Source organism: Callithrix jacchus, chromosome 10 (genome assembly GCF_049354715.1).
Source record: "Callithrix jacchus isolate 240 chromosome 10, calJac240_pri, whole genome shotgun sequence".
Taxonomy (NCBI): Eukaryota; Metazoa; Chordata; class Mammalia; order Primates; family Cebidae; genus Callithrix; species Callithrix jacchus.
This window is the reverse complement of record NC_133511.1, coordinates 115121586-115138135: the sequence shown is the minus strand read 5'-3', so window position 1 is coordinate 115138135 and position 16550 is coordinate 115121586. Positions and strand designations below refer to the sequence as shown.

General features: G+C 49.1%; 1 protein-coding gene across 2 annotated transcripts; it reads left to right on the top strand.

The window, feature by feature from the left end:
- Window positions 1-238: 238 nt before the first annotated feature.
- On the top strand, window positions 239-16085 carry UBE2L6 (ubiquitin conjugating enzyme E2 L6). Of its 2 annotated transcripts, none has more exons than XM_009008144.5 (4): window positions 239-692; window positions 7309-7404; window positions 12826-13012; window positions 15251-16085. In XM_009008144.5, the coding sequence occupies exons 1-4, from the start codon at window positions 579-581 to the stop codon at window positions 15400-15402; spliced, it is 549 nt and encodes a 182-aa protein (XP_009006392.1). In that variant the 5' UTR covers window positions 239-578; the 3' UTR covers window positions 15403-16085. The 2 variants fall into 2 exon arrangements, with proteins under 2 accessions (XP_009006392.1, XP_002755332.1); XM_002755286.6 differs by lacking the exon at window positions 239-692 and adding an exon at window positions 857-959.
- Window positions 16086-16550: the final 465 nt, after the last annotated feature.

Here is a 16550-nt window from a genome sequence, read left to right as displayed (position 1 = left end):
CAGCTTGTAATGGACCAGCAGTAGTAAAATAAGGGAGGAGGAGCAGACTCTCTTGGAGAGGAGCCTCCGGAGTCCGTCTAGGGGCATCTCCCACCAACCGTTTCCCAAACCAGCATACAGTAGGCACTTAGTGAATACTAAGCCTAGTAAAGGACTGAACGACGGTCGACCGAACCCCCAGAGCAAAAGAGAAAGGGTCTAACAGCGCCTCCTTGCGGTGCTCTTCTCCAAGCCACGGGGAGAAACGTTGCGGCCCGCGCGCAACGCCAGACAGCACAAAGGATCCGGGACAGCGGGGGAGCGGCTCGGAGGGCACGGGTCTACGCCGTCCACCACGCAGTTTCGGAGATGGAGCGCTGGGCCCACGGAGGGAAGGCTGCAGGCTCGGGGGCTGCGGAAGCTCGCTGGGGCAGGGGCTCAGGGCGGTGGTCTAATGGTTGAGGCCGCCGAGAACTGTCACGGAGCTGCGTTTGCACAGCAAGCATCCTTTATTTACTCAGGGCGAGCGTGTATGTGGGGCGGCGCGCGGAGGGCTGACAGAGAGCGGACAGCTTCCAACCGAGGGGACCGGAACCCGGATGAGCGCCCCCCAGCGCCCCTGCACGCTCGCGGCCGGTGCACGCGCCCCCTCAGGACTCACGGTCCGCAGAGCCGCGCGCCCGGAGGCCCGCCCCCGTCTCCCCACAAAGACCGTGAGTCCCGGGTCCGAGACCTCCACGCGGGGATCGGGCGGGTGCCCGGCGGGTTGTCCCTTGGCGGCCTCCTGGCCTCGCCCGAGCGGGTGCGGGGAGGTCCCGCACCGACGCGGGAGGAGGGGTGGGCGGGGCTGCCGGGGGTGGGGTCCTCGGGGCGGGGTGGGGCGGGGCGCGCGGTGTCGCGGGTCGGGACTCGGTCCTGCTGGAGGCCGCTGGTGCCACACACTCGGTCCCGAGATGACGGCGAGCGTGCGAGTGGCGAAGGTAATCGCTCGTAGGGTGACCCTTTTCTCTTGGCTCCCCTTGCCGCCCCCCGCCCCCTCCCCCCCCCGCGTATTCCCGCCTCCCTCCATCCCCTCCGCGGTTCTCCGAGCTCATTTATTTATTTGTCTGGGCACCTGCGCTGGCCGAATCCCTGTCCTCCCCGCCCTCTACTCAGAGGAGGAGTCTGGCCTGCACGAGTGGCCAGAGCTGGAGTTTTGGGGGCTTGGAGGGCCCATGGGGAGGGGATGTTGCTGGCCCGTTGACCTGTATGCGTGGTGAGGATGAGCCGGCTCCCACCAAACTGGTTTCAATTTCGATTTTCCTGCCTGAAACTTGTGATAAGGATGGAGTGCGGCTCCAGTGCTGGAAGCGTTCTTGGCGTCTTGGTGCCAGGCATTCTGCTACTGCTGGGTGGGTTATGAACACGAATGACCAGGATGAAGTCCTTGCCTTGGAATAAGCCATGGCCCATCCCACAATTTGATGCCTGCATTACTAGAGTACTGAGAAACAGGGAATGCTGATTAGAATTTGGGGCAAAGTTCCCTGGGTATTCTCTGGAGGAAAAGATGCGGAGGCGGACCTGGAAGGCCTCCTGGAGTAGGTGGCTTGCATTAGTGAGTTCTGCCAGTGTCGAATGCCTATATGTGCTGGCCCGGTTCTAGGAGGTGGGGGTGGGGCGGGCAGAGATGAACACAAATCCAGTCCTTGTTGAATTTTATTCCGATCAGGGACACAATTTGAAACAAGACCTGGAAGGATGGGGAGGGGGCAGTTTCCTCCAGAAGCTGGAAAAACCCAGGGTGCTACCCTCAGCCTCTGAGAAGAAAATGGCCTCAGACTGCGACACCCAGAGCAGGCTTGGCCCAGAACCTAAATCTGGAGGTTGGCAGCAAAATGAGGCAGAGGGTCTTTCCAGCCGAGTGGGAGAGAGATGGGAGCCAGAATTTATTGCACTGGAACCGTTGAATGCCAAACAGTTTACGCAGTTACTTCATTTAATTCTCACAGCAGTTCTGTGAGATAAGTAATATACACCCGCGTTTTACAAATGAGGAAATTGGGGCGCAGAGAAAATAACTTGGTTGTCCAGAGTCTTTCAGTAAGGAGCAGTGGGACTGCTATATGAAGCCAGGTCTGCAGGCCCTTTTAATGGCCTCTCTACTTTCATTTTCTGTTCTTCTGAGTCAGGTGATTTCCTAATAGGCAGTAGGAAAGAACTGTGTTTTAAGTTGGGTTTCAACTTCCTCAGGCTTTGGGAACGTTTTGGCAGAACTCACCCTAAATGGATAAAGTCCAAGGGTGCCCAGTTATAGTCAAGTCAGGAAAATGTCTATTCCAGATCTTCTCTGGTCAACCTGGGGCTTCGTTCTTGCCAAAGAATCACAGATGATAGTGAAACTCTTCCGAAATGCAGATGCTTCTAGTTTGGGGTAAAGATAAATGAGGAATAAAGATAAATGGGGTAAAGATAAATAGAACCTGGGTGGAAGGCACCAGAAGCAGCTTATTGGTTGAACGGCGATGGAACACAGATTAGAGATAGGAGGGGGGCATGGGATGTGTTTAATATTATATATTGGGCGGAAGGCAGAGAAATTTCAAGAGTTCTACAGTGTCCAAAGATCATGTATCCGTTGTATGTTTTTAGATTTGAGGTTACTGGAGGTTTTCAAACAGTATCTTATAACCTGTTATTTTATTTTATTTTTATAAAGATGGGTTTCACCATGATGACCAGGCTGGTCTTGAATTCCTGACCTCAGGTGATCCACCCACCTTGGCCTCCCAAAGTGCTGGGGTGCTGGGATTACAGGCATGAGCCACCGTGCCCAGCACAGATGATTTTTTATTGCTCATTAGCTTTTTTTTTCTTTTTTGATTGAACAGCTGCTTTTTAGCATTTCTTAATAGGACTGGTCTGGTGTTGATGACATCTCTCAGCTTTTGTTTGTCTGGGAATGTATTTCTCCTTCATGTTTGAAGGATATTTTCTTCCTTTTTTTTTAGAGATGGGATTTCACCATGTTGGTCAGGAGGCTGGTCTTGAACTCCTGACCTTGTGATCTGCCCACCTCGGCCTCCTAAAGTACTGGGATTATAGGCGTGAGCCACAGTGCCCAGCCTTGAAGGATATTTTCACTGGATATACTATTCTAGTGTAAAAGATTTTTTCCATCAGCCATAATTCATTTAAATATGTCATACCACTCTTTCCTGGCCTGTAAGATTTCCACTGAAAAGTCTGCTGTCAGACATAGTGGAGCTCCATTATATATTATTTGTTTATTTTCTCTTGCTGCTGTTGGGACCCTTTCTTTGTCCCTGACCTCTGGGCGTTTGATTATTAAATGCCTTGAGGTAGTCTTCTTTGGGTTAAGTCTACCTGGTGTTTTATAACCTTCTCATATTTGCATATTGGTATCTTTCTCTAGATTTGGGAAGTTCTCTGTTACTATCCCTTTGAATAAACTTTCTAGCCCTGTCTCTCTCCCCACCTCCTACTTAATGCCGATAACTATTAGATTTGCCCTTTTGGGGCTATTTTCTAGATCCTGTAGGCATAGTTCATTCTTTTATTATTTTGTTTTATCTGTTTTCAAATACTCTGTCTTCAAGCTCTCTAATTCTTCTGCTTGATCAATTCTGCTATTAAAAGACTCTGATGCATTCTTCAGTATGTCAATTGCATTTTTTTTTTAAGACGGAGTTTTGCTCTTGTTGCCCAGGCTGGAGTGCAGTGGTACGATCTCAGCTCACTGTAACCTCCGCCTCCCAGGTTCAAGAGATTCCCCTGCCTCAGCCTCCTAAGTAGCTGGGATTATAGGCATGAGCCACTAAGCCTAATTTTTGTATTTTTAGTAGAGATGGGGTTTCACCATGTTGGCCAGGCTGATCTCAAACTCCTGACCTCAGGTGATCCACCCACCTCAGCCTCCCAAAATGCTGGTATTACAGGCATGACCCACTGTGCCCGGCCTCAATTGCAATTTTCAACTCCAGAATTTCTGCTTGATTCTTTTTAACTATTTCAATTTCTTTGTGAAATTTGTTGATGGGATTTTGAACTCCTCTGTGGAGGAAATATTGAATTTCTTTGAGTTTCCTCAAAACAGCTATTTTGAATTCTCTGTCTGAAAGATCACATATCTCTGTTTCTGTGGAACTGGCCCCTTGTACCTCACTTAGTTTATTTGGTGAGGCTGTGTTTTCCTGGGTCGTCTTGAAGCTTGTGGATGTTTGTTAGTGTCTGGGCACTGAGGAGTTAGGTATTTATTACAGTCCGTAGTCTGGGCTTCTTTGTACTCAACCTTCTTGGAAAGTCTTTCTAGGTATTCGAAGAGGGTTGGGTGTTGTGATCTAAGTTTTGGTCATCGCAGCCATGTCTACACTGGGGGGACTCCAAGCCTGGTAACACTGCAGTTCTTGCAGATTCTTAGAGGGTACTCTTGGTGGTTTTGGATAAAATTAGGAAGAATTCTCTGGATTATCAGGCAGAGACTCTTGTTTTCTTCCCTTCCTTTCTCACAAACAAATGCAGTCTTTTTTTTTTTTTTGAGACAGAGTTTCACTCTTGTTACCCAGGCTGGAGTGCAATGGCGCAATCTCGGCTCACCGCAACCTCTGCCTCCTGGGTTCAGGCAATTCTCCTGCCTCAGCCTCCTGAGTAGCTGGGATTACAGGCACGCGCCACCACGCCCAGCTAATTTTTTTTGTATTTTTAGTAGAGACAGGGTTTCACCATGTTGACCAGGATGGTCTCGATCTCTTGACCTCGTGATCCACCCGCCTCGGCCTCCCAAAGTGCTGGGATTACAGGCATAAGCCACCGCGCCCGGCCAACAAATGGAGTCTTACTGTCTTTGCTGAGTTCCCCGGAGTTGGGTGAGGTGACATAAGCATCCTTACGGTCACCAGAACTGGGAGTGCACTGGATCAGGCCTGAAGCCGGCACCACACTGGGTCTTGCCCAAGGGCTCCTGTAATCACTACCTGGCTATGCCCTGTGTTCACTCAAGGCCCTAGGGCTCTACAATCAGCAGGTGGTGAAGCCAGCCAGGCTTGTGTCCTTCCCTTTAAGGTGGTTAGTTTGCTGCCGGGCCCCACACAGGTCCAGAGTTGCTGTCCACGGGCTAGGGCCTGGAGTTTGAAATTTTAGAAATCTACCTGGTGCTCTGTTCTACTGCAGCTAAGCTGGCACTGAAACCGCAAGACAGAGTCCTTCCCACTCTTCCCTCCCCTTTCCCCAGACATAGGCGTCTCTCCCCGTGTCTGCCACCACCACGGTGGCAGTACTCTATGAAGAGTACTGCCAGGGTACTGCTGATGTTCACCCAAGGCCCAAAGCCCCTTCAGTCAGCTTGTGGGGAATGTGACCGGGCCTGAGGCTCACCCTTCAGGGCAGCAGTCTCCCCTCTTGTTGGACCAGATAATTCTTTGTTAGGATGTTTATTAGCATCTCTGTCCTCTACCCACTAGATGCCAGTAGCACTCCCCCAGTTTGTGACAATGGAAAAATGTTCCTGGATATTACCAGGTGTCCCTGGTTGGGAAAAATTGCCCCTCCCTGGTTGAGAAGCACTAGTTTGTACCAATTCACTGTTCCAGAGAAATGTGACCTGCCCTTGAGAGTCTTTGTATCTTCCCCAACAAGAAAAGGCCTGCAGTCCCACAAGATGGACCCTAAAAGATGGGCAGCATTCCTTCATCAAATACAGTTGAGAAGTACTGCATGCTGTGGGCTCACATCTTGGGCAATCTCCATACATAATAACATATTAAAGGCTCTGGGAGGCCGGGCGCAGTGGCTCACACCTGTAATCCCAGCACTTTGGGAGGCTAAGGAGGGCAGATTATGAGGTCAAAAGATTGAGACTATCCTGGCCAACATGGTGAAACCCCCTCTCTACTAAAAAGTACAAAAATTGGCTGGGCATGGTGGCTCATGCCTATAATTCTAGCACTTTGGGAGGCTGAGGTGGGCGGATCACCTGAGGTCAGGAATTCAAGACCAGCCTGGCCAACATGGTGCAACTCCCTCTCTACTAAAAAGTACAAAAATTGGCTGGGCATGGTGGCTCATGCCTATAATTCCAGCACTTTGGGAGGCTGAGGTGGGCGGATCACCTGAGGTCAGGAATTCAAGACCAGCCTGGCCAACATGGTGAAACCCCATCTCTACTAAAATTATAAAGAATTAGCCGGGCATGGTGGCGGGTGCCTGTAATCCCAGCTACTTGGGAGACTGAGGCAGGAGAATCACTTGAACCTGGGAGGAGGACATTTCAATGAACCGAAATTGTGCCATTGCACTCCAGCCTGGCGACAGAGTAAGACTCCAAAATAAGTAAATAAATAAAAAGTGGTAAAAGGCTCTGGGAAGTCCTACAGTGAAGAAACATCTTTAGGTTAGATTTCCCAAATGTGCTTGACCTTGGAATGCTTTTCCTGTACTACCTATTAACCTCCTGCAGGACATACTGTACACATTTGCCCCATCTGGGTCCTCTGCCCTGGTGCCTCTCCCCTTCTCTGCATTATGGACTCCTATTCATTGTACATGGCCCAGCTCACAGTGTGCACCCTCTGTGAAGCCTTCCTTCTCCCCTCTCATCTCCTTCACTACTGTATGTCTATACATGTTCATATAATCACATTCATGTTTTGTCCATTACTCTACTGAAATTCCTGAGGACTAGGTCCTATCTCAGTTAAATGTGGGTAGAGGATGCTCAGTAATGGCTGTTGGGAGAATTCAAGGATGTTCAGGTGCTTGGGCTGTAGTTCTGGGAAGGTGAGTCACTTCTCGCCCCCTTGTTTCTCTGCTTGGTGTGTAGAGTTCTCCGCTGTGGTCTGCCAGAGTCATTTCCCTTCTCCAGCCCTGGTCCAGCCGAGTTTGAAGGGGTGGGTGATGGCTTTGCTATAGATGCTCCGTGGATACTCATGGAAGGAAGAAAGGAAGAGAGGAAGGGAATGAGAACTTAGTGACTTTCTGGGAAGAAAGCCAGAGAGCAGACAGAGGTTAAGTACCCTGCTTTCAGGAGAAAAGCCCCCTCAGAGCACTTACTCCCAAGTTTTAATATCTGGGAGAAGTGATCTGCTTTTCCCTGCCCCTAGTACCTACGTGTAGCAGAGCTTGTGGTGAGTCCACAACCAGAGAATTTACTTAAAGCACCAGCACCACACCCGATACATACTAAGTGCTCACTAAATGTAGGCTCTGACTTGACTAGCTTCTGTTTCTAGGATGTCCAGTTTTGGACTTGGGACAGCTTGCTGCTGGGGCAGGGGGAGGGGACTGAAATGGGAAGGACTAGGCCAACTGCCCACTCACTTGTACCCCCTACAGGAGCTGGAGGATCTTCAGAGCGAGCCTCCTCCGTACCTGCGGAACCTGTCCAGCGATGATGCCAATGTTCTGGTGTGGCATGCTCTCCTCCTACCTGTGAGTATCCGTGGGGATCATGGCTTTGGATTGGGGACAACTTAGGTGAGGGGCATGGGCAGGGAGGGGTAGGACCGGGCAAGAGTTTTCCCTGCCTTAGGGTCCTTTGACCGGAGGTTATCATTGCTGGAGGGGCCTCTCTCTGAATTGATTGCTTCTGAGGTTCATCTTCTGATGAAGATGCTAAAGGACTTTTCGACTTAGTAGGAGACTCCCCTTCCTCAAACCAGTGGCCACCAAGCTCACCACAGAACTTGAGGAGACAAGCAGCATTAAAAAGAAGAAGTAAAGATATTTTGGACCTTTGTCAAGGGGTCAGGGTAGGCTTGCAGGCTCCCACTGTTGGTAGAATTTGCTCCCACAAACCTAAATTGTATTTTGCTTTTCTTTATTCTTATTTCAGAAACCTGTTACCTATGAAAACACAAATAGCCCATTTCTACTGTTCTTATTTTTCTCTGTTTATTATTCGGTATTTTCTTTTTTTGTTTTGTTTTGTTTTTGAGATGGAGTCTCGCTCTGTCACCCAGGCTGGAGTGCTGTGGCATGATCTCGGCTCACTGCAACCTCTGCCTCCCAGGTTCAAGCGATTCTCCTGCCTCAGCCTCCTGAGTAGCTGGGATTACAGGTGCCCACCACCATGTCTGGCTAATTTTCGTATTTTTAGTAGAGATGAGGTTTCACCATGTTGGCTAGGCTGGTCTCGAACTCCTGACCTCAGGTAATCCACCTGCTTCAGCCTCGCAAAGTGTTGGGATTACAGGCGTGAGCCACTGCGCCCAGACTATTTGGTATTTCTTGATAAAGTCTCTCTGAAAGCAGTATTCCAAAATACCTATCAGAGTGCAAGATCTTACTTTCATTTGATTATTCATGACTAAAGCTACTTTAATAAGTTAATCTACACTTTTGGTTACTTGGAAATAAAATTTAAGACATTGAACTTTTTGTTAGTCAGAGCTCTTTGGAATATCATGGGAACAGTTCATCTTATTATTTAGGATTTGGACCTTTTTTTTTCTTTTTGAGACAGAGTCTCGCTGCGTCACCCAGGCTGGAGTGCAGTGGCATGGTGTCGGCTCCCTGCAACCTCCACCTCCTGGGTTCAAGCGATTCTCTTGCCTCAGCCTCCTGAGTAGCTGTGACTACAGGTATGTGCACCACCATGCCTGGCTAACTTTTGCATTTTTAGTGGAGACAGGGTTTTGCCATGCTGGCCAGGCTGGTCTTGACCTCCTGGCCTCAAGTAATCCACCTGCCTCGGCCTCCCAAAGTGCTGGGATTACAGGCGTGAGCCACCACACTCAGCAGGATTTATACTTTTTACTGACAATGCAGTGTCCTAGGTTGTGTTATCTTCTCTTTAAACTGACCCGTAATCCAGAAAAATGGACAAAAGCTTGAGTCAGGTCAACATGGGAACCTCTGTCAGGTCTCTTGGGTTACTATATCGAAATGATTCCCCTTACCTGGCTTAGAGTGAGGACACCTGTTCTAGGCCTCAGGTGCCAGGAGAAGATGCTCAAAGGAGGGCCAGGGACTGATCATATCTCCAAGGAGACCAGCTTTAAGATGATGAAAGTGAAGCGGGGATGATAGGAAAACCTAGGAAAGGTCTCGTTTGGCAGAATTCTTTAAAATCAGAAGACCTCAATGGCTGGCAAGACCAAGGTGGCTAAGTGTGCCCCAGACACTGGCCACAGATTTTCCAGCCACATGGGGGTCCTGAAGAAGCATGATAGTTGGGAAGAATTCCTGAGCTGGAGGACCAAAGTTAATGTAAGTCATCAGCTATGGGGGCCTAAAGGCGCCTGGTGAGGCAGAGCCAGGAAAGGTCTTTGGGAATAGCAGACAAATTCCCCCTCAAAGGCTTGGTCTCAATTTATGTGTTCATCAAAGTGGCCCCACTTGTCATATCTTGGTCATAGAAGGTTTCAGCTTGGTTAGTTTTTTTTTTTTTTTTGATACAGAGTCTTGCTCTGTCACCCAGGCTGGAGTACAATGGAGCAATCTCAACTCACTGCAACCTCCATCTCCCAGGTTCAAGCAATTCTCCTGCCTCAGCCTCCCGAGTAGCTGGGACTATAGGTGCCCACCACCATGCCCAGCTAACTTTTGTATTTTTAGTAGAGACAGGGTTTCACCATATTGGCCAGGCTGGTTTCAAACTCGTAACCTTGTGATCTGCCTGCCTTTGCCTCGGAAGTGCTGGGATTACAGGCATGAGCCACCGTGCCCAGCCTCGATGTTGAAGCTAATAGTAAGGGTTCTCATTCCCTGAGAGTCTCCTGTGGACCAAGTGCTGTTTTATCCTCTCAACCATCCATTGAGGAAGGTTTTCTTTCTCTGAAAATTGCAGAGATGGAAACCAAGGAGGTTAAGTAACTGGTCTGTGTTTACTCAGAATAAAGTAGTAGGAGTGGAATTCAGCGGACTCCAGGGTCTTCTCTCTTAACCACTCCATGAAAAATGAATAGTTTTCAAAATTTTTTTTAAAAAGTAGCAGGTGGAGCACAGTGGCTTACGCCTGAAATCCCAGCACTTTGAGAGACTGAGGTGGGTGGATCACCGGAGGTCAGGAGTTTGAGACCAGCCTGGCCAAAACTCTTTTTCTTTAGTAGAGACAGCAACCCTGTCTCTACTAAAAATACAAAAATTAGCTGTGCGTGGTTGTGGGCTCCTGTAATCCCAGCTACTCAGGAACCTGAGGCACAAAAATTGCTTGAACCTGGGAGGCAGAGGTTGCAGTGAGCCGAGATTGCATCATTGCACTCAAGTCTGGGTGACAAGAGTGAAACTCTCTCTCAAAAAAAAAAAAAAAAGGAGCAAAATACCTTATTTAACCTAGTACTTAGAAGGTAGTAGGACTTTCTCAAGTGACAGTAAGACACAGTATGGAATCCTCTGGTCCAACTTCTCCATTTTACAAATGAGGCAACTGATCCTCAGAGAAAGCTCAGTCATACAGCAAGTCCGAGGCAGAGCTGGGACAGGTCCCCAGAGCTCTCAGCTCCAGGACTCTGCTACCTCCTTCCTCTGTTAAGACCTACAAAGCCCAGAAAGAAGCCCCTTCAGACAGGATACACCTACACCCTCTCTTAGTCTGTTTGTGTTGCTGTAAAGGAATACCTGAGGCTGCGTAATATACAGAGAAAAGAGGTTTATTTGGCTCAAGCTTCTGCAGGCTGTACAAGAAGCGTGGCACCAGTATCTGCTTCTGGTGAGGCCTCGGGCCTCAGGAAGCTTCCACTCATGGTGGAAGGCAAAGGGGAGCTGCGTATACAGATCACATGGCAAGAGAAGTGAGAGAGAGAGAGAGAGAGAGAGAGAGAGAGAGAGAGAGAGAGAGAGAGAAGAGAGAAGAGAGGGCAGGTGCCAGGACGTTGTAAACAACCAGCTCTCTCGGGAAGTATTAGAGTAAGAACTGTCTTATTACTGTGTGGATGGCACTGAGCCATTCATGAGAGACCTGCCCCCATGACCCATACACCTCCCACAAAGCCTCACCTCCAACACTCGGATCAGATTTCTTTTCTCTTCTTTTTTTCTTTTCTTTTCTTTTCTTTTCTTTTCTTTTCTTTTCTTTTCTTTTCTTTTCTTTTCTTTTCTTTGAGACAGAGTCTTGCTCTGGAGCGGAGAGCAAGACTCATTGCAACCTCTGCCTCCTGGTTTCAAGCAATTCTCCTGCCTCAGCCTTCTGGGTAGCTGGGACTACAGGTGCACACTACCATGCCTTGTTAATTTTTTGTATTTTAGTAGAGACAGGGTTTCATCATGTTGCCCAGGTTGATCTTGAACTCCTGAGCTCAGGTAATCCGCCTGTGTCGGCCTCCCAAAGTGCTAAGATTGCAGGCCTCAGCCACCGCACCGGCCTTGGGGAGCAAGTTTCATGAAATCTGAACATGAGGTTTGCAGAGGCAAACATCCAACCACAGCACCTTCCCATCCTCCTCTGAGGCTGCAGCCCTTGGCCTTCTCCGACTGACAAGTCCAGCACTGTCTTCTTATTTTCTTACTGAGACCATAAGAGCTGAGATATTTTCTTTATCTTCCTACGAGTTACTCCATCTCTTATCTCAACGTGCTCAAGATCACCGTGGTTTCTATTTTGCCCATTAAGGAGGAGGAGCTCTGAAAATCTTGACTCCGCTTAACCACATAGGCCATTCTTGCTGTCTTTTGCTCTGTCCTTTCAATAACAAAAGCTCTGAAAAGATTTGGTAATTTGGAATCAGCCTGAAGGCACCTGTGTTCTGCACTGGGGTCACCCAAGTTCTGGGGTTTCTCCCTCCTGGGGAGGTGGCTCACGCCTGTAATCCCAGCACTTTGTTTAGCTTATTTCCCTCAGTACAGTGTCTTCAAGCTTCATCCATGTTGTAGCATTCATCAGAATTTCATTCCTTTTAAAGCCAATAGTATTCCATTGTGTGTATATGGCACGTTTTGTTGGCTGAGCCATTGATGGACACTCGTTTGCTTTCACCTTTTGCCTATTGTGAAGAATGCTGCTGTAAACATCCGGATACAGATACCTGTTCACTTTCAGTTCTTTGAGTACATACCCAGAAGAATTGCTGCATTGTGTGGTAGTTCTGTGTATAATCTTTTGAGGAACAGCTATACTGTTTTTTTTTTTTGTTTGTTTGTTTTTTCGTTTGTTCTTGACTCGGAGTCTTGCTCTGTCACCAGGCTGGAGTGCAGTGGCACGATCTCAGCTCACTGCAACCTCCGCCACCTGGGTTCAAGCGATTCTCCCGCCTCAGCCTGCCGAGTAGCTGGGACTACAGGTGCGCACCACCACGCTGGGCTAATTTTTGTATTTTTAGTAGGGACAGAGTTTCACCATGTTGGCCAGGATGATCTGGATCTCTTGACCTCGTGATCTGCCTGCCTCGATCTCCCAAAGTGCTGGGATTACTGTGTGATCCACTGCACCTGGCCTGCTATACTGTCTTCCATCGCAGCTGCACCATTTTATTTTCCCAAGCTCTTGAGTTCTTAGGATTTTCTCATTTTCTCCATTTCCTCACCCCCATTCTACTGTCCTAAGAAAGGATGTTCTATCCTTTTCTTCCATAATCTCAGAAAGCCTTGAAAGCTGAGATGGTTGTTAGAGCTCACCTAGGCCATCTTTATCCACTTTTCAATTGAGGAAACTGAGGCCTAGGGGTGGGAAGTGGCTCACCTGTGGTCACACAGCAAAGGCCAGGATCGGACTTCTCTGCCCACTAGGCCAGTGCCCTTTGGTGATTCCACACTTTGAGTAATCCATAACTCAGTTGTCAAATGAATGCAGGTGCCGTGCATACCCTGGCTCATGATTCATCCTGGAAGTGAAGCAGACAATACCTAGGACCCTCGGATGGGGGCAGGAGGGGAGGAAAACCAAACCAGAGCTTGATCCTTTTTCTCTTTGCACAGGACCAACCTCCTTACCACCTCAAGGCCTTCAATGTGTGCATCAGCTTCCCCCAGGAGTATCCGTTTAAGCCTCCCACGATCAAATTCACAACCAAGATCTACCACCCCAATGTGGATGAGAATGGACAGGTTTGCCTGCCCATCATCAGCAACGAGAACTGGAAGCCTTGCACCAAGACTTGCCAAGGTGGGTCTGGGCTTTGCCTGGAGGAGGGACTGCTATTGGAGGAGGAGAGATTACTGGAGAGGGGGTTCACAGACTTACTCTGAGCTTGAAAAGCCCAAAAAAGAGGAGATAAAAACTGTGAGTCTTGGCTGAACTTACTGTGAGATAGAAGGGGTGCTTCCTGGACAGGCTGACTTCCTCCTGCCTCTGTTTCTATACCTGGGCAGTAGTGACAGAAGAACTTTGCCGTGGTTCATGGGAGAGGCAGCTTGGCTGCACCAGGAAGGGCTCGGGATAAGAAAGCCCCCTGTTCCCTCTGTAGACTTTGGGCAAGTTTTCGATCCTTTCTGGGACTCTGTGTCCTAAATGACAGTGGAGGGAACTGGCCTAATAATAATGATAAGACCTGTCACTCGACTGAGCACTGTGCGAAGAGCATCTCAGGCCGACTTCATTTGTATTTCCTCCACAACCCCATGAGGTAGTGTTGTCATGTTTAATAGACCTGGACATTGAAGCCTGTGAGAGGTGAAGTGGTTGCCTGAGCTCATACAGATGGCAAATGACAGCACTTGGCTGGCTCACTAGCCACATGTGGTGGTTGTAATGGAGGAACTCAATTCTTTTTTTGAGACAGAGAGTCCTGCTCTGTCGCCCAGGCTGGAGTGCAGTGGTATGATCTCGGCTCACTTCAAACTCCGTCTCCCAGGTTCAAGCGATTCTCCTGCCTCAGCCTCCTGAGTAGCTGGCATTACAGGCATGTGCCACCATGCCTGGCTAATTTTTGTATTTTTAGTAGATATGGGGTTTTGCCCTGTTGGCCAGGCTGGTCTCGAACTCCTGACCTCAGGTGATCCACTCACCTCAGCCTCCCAAAGTGCTGGGATTATAGGCGTGAGCCACCATACCCAGGCAGAACTCAATTTTTAATTGTAATTAATTTTAATTCTTTTTTTTTCTTTTGACCCAAAGTCTATCTCTTTTCCCCAGGCAGTTTAGTGGTGAGATCTTGGCTTACTGCAACCTCCACCTCCTGGGCTCAAGCCATCTTCCCGGCTCAGCCTCCCAAGTAACTGGGACTACAGGAGCATGCCACTGTGCCTGGCTAATTTTGTATTTTTGGTAAAGACCATGTTTTACCATGTGGCACAAGGTGGTCTTGAACTTGTGAGTTCAAGCCATCCATCCATCTTGGCCTCCCAAAGTGTTGGGATTCCAGGTGTGAGCCACTGCACCTGGCCTGATTTTAATTAATTTAAATTTAGATGCCCGCGTGTGGCTAGTGGCTGTCATATTGTACAATGCAGCTCTAGAGCCTGTGGCTGAATCAGTAGGCTATTCTCCACCTGGATTAGCTTAGGAGTTCTTATCTCGAGAAAAAAACGTCCTTAGGTTGGTGGGAGTGGGAGCTAGGAGAGGAGTGGTTCTTGGATGAGCTTCAGGGGGTCCGGGAAGCACTCTAAGTCAGCGCTGTCTGTGTTGCATGTGGATGTGTGCATCTGTCCAGGGAGATGGGCTGCTACCTTCTCCAGGTTCCCAAAGGCACCTGTTGAAAGATGAAGAGCCAAGGGCAGTGGTGGTTTTCAGTCTTCAGCCTTAGACCCCTTTTGCCCTAGTAAAAGTTTATTTAGACTCTCAATATACTGGAGGAAAACAGTGTTTTTTGTTGAAATGGCGATAAGACCCAGAAACCGCACTTATCTCAGTGGCCCTGGTAATGAGGAGCTTCTTTGAAGCTGTGGAATGTAGCTATTTGAAAACCACTGATGTTTGGCCGGGTGCGGTGGCTCATGCCTATAATCCCGGCACTTTGGGAGGACGAGGCGGGTGGATCATGAGGTCAGGAGTTTGAGACCAGCCTGGCCAAGATGGTGAAACCATGTCTCTAAAAAAATAAAAAATTAGCTGGGTGCGGTGGCGCACACCTGCTGTCCCAGTTACTCAGGAGGCTGAGGCAGGAGAATTGCTTAGAACCCGGGCGGCAGAGGTTGCAGTGAGTCGAAATCCTGCCACTGCACACCAGCCTGGGCAACAGAGAGAGACTCCGTCTCGAAAAAGAAAACCACTGGTGTAATCATTCAGGGCCTTGGGTGTCAACAACCAAGAATGGGCAGGGCATTTGATCTGGTCATAGAGTCATCTTAAGCTATGGAACCTTTTCCCCAAGGAGTGGGTGTGGCATGTCAGGGCACTGGGAATGGGCAGCCATGACCCCCTTCCCTCTGCCCTGATGTCCTGATCTGGCCTGTCCCTTCCCAGTGCTGGAGGCCCTCAATGTGCTGGTGAATAGACCGAATATGGCAGAGCCTCTGCGGGTGGACCTTGCTGACCTGCTGACGCAGAATCCAGAGCTGTTCAGGAAGAATGCTGAAGAGTTTACCCTCCGATTTGGAGTGGACCGGCCCTCCTAACCGTGTTCTGACCCTCTGTGTACTGGAGCCTCTGCGTGGTGGACGGACACACCTCATAGACTGGGGCCGGAACCCCTGGATGATCCATTGCCCCACTCATTTTTCCCTTCTTAGGTTGTTAGTCATTAGTTTGTGTGTGTGTGCGGTGGATGGAGGGGAGCTGTGAGTGTATGTGTTGTGTGTGGACTCACTCTCGGGTTCGCCTGGCCACACCCTTCCCACACCCTTTGCATCCCCCAGAGCCAAGGGAGTTGAAGTTTGCAGAGTTACAGGCCAGTTCTCCACCTTAGAGAGACAGGTAACCCAGCAGGCCCGCTTGCAGGAAATGAGCCCAGCCACCGACTCAGATCCCCCTAGGGCTCAGGCACTGAGGGCCTGGGGACAGTGGCGAATATGGGTGGGAGGCACATGGAAGGTACCCTATTTACAACTGAGTCAGCCAAACCACTGATGGGAATGCAGATGCAGGTGCTAAGCCTTTTATTTTCCACGGATGAGTCACAGTAGGAAGAATCAAACCTCCATCCTAAAAATCTGTATGTTTCGAAACCACTTGCTGTTGTGTTCGGTTGCCGGTTCCTGGGACCAGGCCTCAGACTGTGAAGTGTGTGTCCTCCAGCATCCAGTCCAGGGGGAGCCACAGAAACCATGTTCTTGCTTAAGCCATTAAAGTCAGAGATGAATTCTGGAGTGCAGCTGAGTCTGATGGGGGGATGGGTTGGTTTCATCAGGACCAGAGAGGACTGGGGATTTAAGCTGAAATTTCTCACCCTGCTTCCCTTGGATGTTTCCCAAACATCATGAGGAGTGTTGGCCATGGAAAAATAGGCCATCCTTGGACAGAGGAGCTTTCAGAAGGTCCGCAGGGACGACATCTCCCTTTCCTTTCCTTTCCTTTTTCCTTTCCTTTTTCCTTTCCTTTTTCCTTTCCTTTTTCCTTTCCTTTTTCCTTTCCTTTTTCCTTTCCTTTCCTTTCCTTTCCTTTCCTTTCCTTTCCTTTCCTTTCCTTTCCTTTTCCTTTTCCTTTCCTTTCCTTTCTCTTTCTTCTTTCTCTCTTTCTTTCTTTCCTTTCTTACTTTGAGACAACATCTCACTCCACCACCCAGGCTGGAGTGCAGCGGTGCGATCTCTGCTCACTGCAACTTCCG